We start from the raw sequence: 5,112 nt of genomic DNA on the forward strand, positions 1-5,112 counted from the left end.
CTCATCTCAGTTAAATTTCTGAAGACACCCTCAAACATACCAAGGAATGTGTCTCTGAGGTGATTCTAAATCCACTCAGGTTTCCAATGAAGATTAACCATCACATAGTTTAAATGTTGTATTCCAACACAGTAATTTTGGACATGCCCAGATTATGTGTCTTCTATTGGTGAAATCATTAAAGCCACTCTATGTAGTTAAAAGGGAGGTTTATTTTGTGGGGTAACCTACAAGTAAAGGGATAGTTTACAGGGTCTGGGAAAGGTGTAGCACAGTCTGGTGGTGTTCTCTGGAGAACCCTGCTTGGTCTACCTCCAGTGTCCAGGATCCAGGAACCAAGAGAGACAATGCATCCGGATCTTGGTTCTTCAGGGTCCTCTCTTGGCCCTGCCTTGTAGGTGTGACAGTTACCGAAGCCTCAATGGGGGTTGGAACTTCCAGATCAAAGCTGGAATGGCTACCCAATACAGTCTTCCACTTGCCAACCTGGCAAATGTTTCCTTCTATTGGAGTGACTTTTGTTTCATCCATACTATTGAGTCTGTTCCAATAGTGCCAGATAAAGTACCACTTAATTATACCAAATCATAGTCTCCTTTATAGATCTTATCATGCTATATTACTTAAACTAATAGCCAAAAGTCTCTGTGACCTGCACATGGAACTATATGATAATGTTTGCCAAATAAAGAGCTATAGGAAAGCAATGAACAAGTTCAGTCACCATTAAAGTGGGTACTGCACACTCCCAAGTTTCAAATATTCAAACATTTATAATCGATGACTTATTCCCAAGCATACAATGCCTCCACTAAATGAACTAAAACCAAATTCATGAAATTAAAAGGCAATTATCAAAGTAAGACATTTTTGTAAGGGAACCAGTAAGTGCATTTTATAAATAAAATTTAAATAACTTGAAATGAAAATTAAGATCATAAACATTATATTAAATTATTTAAAGAAAGTTTGCAAAAGAAAGTCTTAGATGAAACTCATATAATAAGAATTTTATCCCGGCGCCTCAAGGAGACTTGGGGACGCCCGAACCACTCCTTTTGAGTGCCCGGGTGCCGCGGCCACCGCGTGGGTCTGCTGCGCTCCATGAGGAAGATGCTCGCCGCTGTGTCCCGCGTGTTGGCAGGCGCTGCGCAGAAGCCGGCAAGCAGAGTGCTAGTAGCTTCCTGTAATTTTGCAAATGATGCTACATTTGAGATTAAGAAATGTGACCTTCATCGGCTGGAAGAGGGCTCTCCAGTCACCACAGTGCTCACCAGAGAGGACGGGCTCAAGTACTACAGGATGATGCAGACTGTGCGGCGAATGGAGCTAAAGGCAGATCAGCTGTATAAACAGAAGATTATTCATGGTTTCTGTCACTTGTGTCACGGTCAGGAAGCCTGCTGTGTGGGCCTGGAGGCTGGCATAAACCCCACCGACCATCTCATCACAGCCTATCGAGCGCATGGCTTCACCTTCACTCGGGGCCTGTCCGTCTGAGCAATTCTTGCAGAGCTAACAGGAAGAAGAGGAGGTTGTGCTAAAGGGAAAGGCGGATCGATGCACATGTACGCCAAGAACTTCTATGGGGGCAATGGCATCGTTGGAGCTCAGGTGCCCCTGGGAGCAGGGATTGCTCTGGCCTGCAAGTATAATGGAAAAGATGAGGTCTGTTTGACTTTATATGGTGATGGTGCTGCTAATCAGGGTCAAATATTTGAAGCTTACAATATGGCAGCATTGTGGAAATTACCTTGCATTTTCATCTGTGAAAATAACCGCTATGGCATGGGGACATCTGTCGAGAGAGCAGCAGCCAGCACAGATTACTACAAAAGAGGAGACTTTATTCCTGGACTGAGGGTAGATGGAATGGATATCTTGTGTGTCCGAGAGGCAACGAAGTTTGCAGCTGCCTATTGTAGGTCTGGTAAGGGGCCCATCCTGATGGAACTACAGACTTATCGTTACCATGGACATAGTATGAGTGACCCTGGAGTCAGTTACCGCACTCGAGAAGAAATCCAGGAAGTAAGAAGTAAGAGCGACCCTATTATGCTTCTTAAGGATAGGATGGTGAACAGCAACCTTGCGAGTGTTGAAGAATTAAAGGAGATTGATGTGGAAGTGAGGAAAGAAATCGAGGATGCTGCCCAGTTTGCTACAGCTGATCCAGAGCCACCCTTGGAGGAACTAGGCTTTCACATCTACAGCAGTGATCCTCCCTTTGAAGTGCGTGGTGCCAACCAGTGGATCAAGTTTAAGTCAGTCAGTTAATGGGAGACTGTGAAATGGATGGCCGCTCATCATCCACTGTAAGAACTCTGTGCTTTCAACTTTAAGGACATGAAATACATGAAATACACAGACAAAAAGTCTTGAAAACATGTAAATTAAGGAAGAATAAGTTGCATGCAGTTTATACGTTGTTGTGTGCAGTGTATCCATGTGAATTAGAGTGTATTGGATTTGTATAGGATTTGAAATGGGTAATGCAGAGTTTATAACTTCCCTCATCATATCCTACACCAGTTACTCAAAGGAACAACTCTGCCATTTTCTGTGGTGTGAGGCATGCTGGGATTAATGCAATGCACAGGTAGAGTAGCAGCCACCCTGCATTGTGGAGGCTGACGTCTGTTGGCAAAGGCTCTATATAATCATGTATTTTAAAATAAAGCTATTTCAAAGGTAAAATAATTTAATTTTCTCCATTTAGACATTTAACAAACATGAACTTGTACTCCCATTGCAAGGCACACTTTTTTCCTTTCACATTTAAGTATTATGCTTTATCTTTCCAGCAGTTGCTATAAGGTATGCTGACTTTTTAAATGACATATAATCCTAAGAATTTAATATGCTAGATCATGGTTGATGTTACATACAATTCTGTTTATAAATAAGGATGGTCTAAATTTATACGTGCTTGGATTAAATGGACAAGGGTCCTTCTGTGTAAAGGCAGGATTTGTGTGTACACAAACAGAAGCTTGGACCATAAGTAGGCAGGATATTTGCTTATTCCTTCAGCTTGGTTCAGTGTGAGGACTCCTGCGTTTGTCTTCTGTGCTGGGAGACTGCATGCCAGAGCCTACAGAGGACACCACCGCTGCAAAACAGGAGTTTCCATAAGAAAAGCAAACTTAAAACAGCAACCTTCCAAGCAGGAGAAGCAAGCATTTGATCTACAGGATTACATTTGCCAGCTACTCTTTCCAATATAATCTCTAACTTATTCAAATGTGTTTGTCTTTGTCTGGACCTGGTGCCATAGGAGTGTTGGTGGCTCTGTGTAGAGGTGTGGGCATTTTAAACAAGAGTGAAAAGATAATTTCATTAAGATCGGAGGAATTTAAGATCGGAGCATTTTGTTTTTGTACTTCATTTAAAAATATTCACTAAGACCTGTTATTCAAACCATTTGGAAGCTCTTACCGTAGTCTGAGGCACCTTAGGTCTTCCTTAGTAATGTTGTTGAGAATATCAGAAAGTGTATAATCCTCTTCAACAATCTGAAACAGTGATTCAGTGTATGAGATAAGCAGCTTTTCAACAGTATCATAGGAATACTTTGATTTAGAAATTTACCTTTTCTATTGTATTTGCATCCACTCCTTGTAGTTGCAACCAGTCTATAAGTTCTCTGTCTGTCCCCAGTTCATCCGGGGGTGCCGGATTCTCCGTACCACCTAGAATGATTTCCAGTTTTGTTTTATTGTATAGTAATGTATAACCATAAACTGCTTCAAAAGTAACAAAGTGGATGTAATGACATATCCAAATAGAATGTAAATGTGATGTGAAAAGGAAATGAATTAAACTTTTTTGATTCAAAAAAAAAAAAGAGTTTTATCCCAATATATACAGCCTATTGTTGTTGCCCTTGATTAGCTGCTAGAGGTAGAAGGCAAGTATTTATTACTGAAGACAACATGCACTTCAGACAGAGGGTCCATCGGTCTCTGCGAGAGAGCTAACCTGAAGGCCTCCTTCTTAAGGAGGCACCATGCAAGCTTTCAAAGGAGAGAGGCAATCAACCCAAAACCTATGACACCTATGAATCATATCAATGACTAGCATGGTACCACATTAACCCTAAGGATGAACTAGTGGCCTACATAGCTTGGTGATAACCAACAGCTCTTTAATTGGACTTAAAATCTATTCATCAAAAGGTAAAACATGTTTGATACTGGAAACTAGCTAACTGCTCAATGATAGTGAAGCCATGGATATTGGAGGAGCACCTACAACCGCTACCTTATTAAGCAAACATAGTCTCTAACAACAATCTAAACATTTGTCCTTATACCCACAGCTAAATGTAGTCTTCACCCCTCATTAAAGAAACTTCTCTTTGCAACAGACACAGACCACTACAGAAAACTACAACAAATCTAAATGCGGAGCTGTGGAGCCCCGGTCTCAATGGATGCATCTACAAAATGCTCCCACACCTAAGGCTCCGGCAACATTGCAGAGGAAGGGATAAAAATATTATATGAGCCAGAGGACCAGGGAGTTTGCTGTGAGATTGTGTCTCTTAGTGATGTCATAAGCTGCATCCATCAAGTCTCACAAACATCACTGCCCAAATGTGAGCTGAACGAGTAGGACACCAACGGACATGCCAAAGTTGACAGGCAAAAATTCCATGAGGCCTCAACCCTCCACAATCAACTAGAGGCAACTGGGAAATACTGGGAACAGGAGACAATCTTCCCCAGGGAAGAAGACATTGGTTTGTTATCCAGTAGTAAATGATCAGGCCTGAAAACGTATATACAAGTGACATGATATTGACTGAGTAAGCTATATTTAGGAATATATATGTATATACGTACATGCATGCAATAACAATTTTTTTAAAAGGCCATGAATTTGAAAGAGAGCAAACAAAGGATATATCGGGGGGTTGTAGGGAGGAAACGGAAAGTAGAAATGTTATAATTTCAAAAATTAAAATAATAAAACTAAAAGAATCTCATTGAGAAGGTGGCGCTTACAAGCTCCTGCTTAGCTATCAGCTATCAGCTATGCCCACTTCCAGAGGTAATGCCTTAACCTCTGCATTTATTCTCTTAATAAAATAGTCATGCAGAGTGACAG

General features: G+C 41.2%; 1 protein-coding gene and 1 long non-coding RNA gene across 2 annotated transcripts; one reads left to right on the top strand and one right to left on the bottom strand.

Moving 5' to 3' along the window:
• Positions 1-1,020: 1,020 nt before the first annotated feature.
• On the top strand, positions 1,021-3,348 carry LOC131910471 (pyruvate dehydrogenase E1 component subunit alpha, somatic form, mitochondrial-like). Its single transcript, XM_059262400.1, is given in 2 exon segments — positions 1,021-2,315; positions 3,034-3,348. A coding segment is annotated over 1 exon segment (1,173 nt). The 5' UTR covers positions 1,021-1,104; the 3' UTR covers positions 2,278-2,315; positions 3,034-3,348.
• LOC131910472 (uncharacterized) lies at positions 2,920-3,693 on the bottom strand. Its single transcript, XR_009379133.1, has 3 exons — positions 3,592-3,693; positions 3,439-3,515; positions 2,920-3,112 (listed from the first exon to the last, which is right to left on the bottom strand). It is a non-coding gene; the product is annotated as an uncharacterized LOC131910472 (long non-coding RNA).
• Between the last annotated feature and the right edge of the window lie 1,419 nt (positions 3,694-5,112).

Source organism: Peromyscus eremicus, chromosome 5 (assembly GCF_949786415.1).
Source record: "Peromyscus eremicus chromosome 5, PerEre_H2_v1, whole genome shotgun sequence".
Classification (NCBI taxonomy): Eukaryota; Metazoa; Chordata; class Mammalia; order Rodentia; family Cricetidae; genus Peromyscus; species Peromyscus eremicus.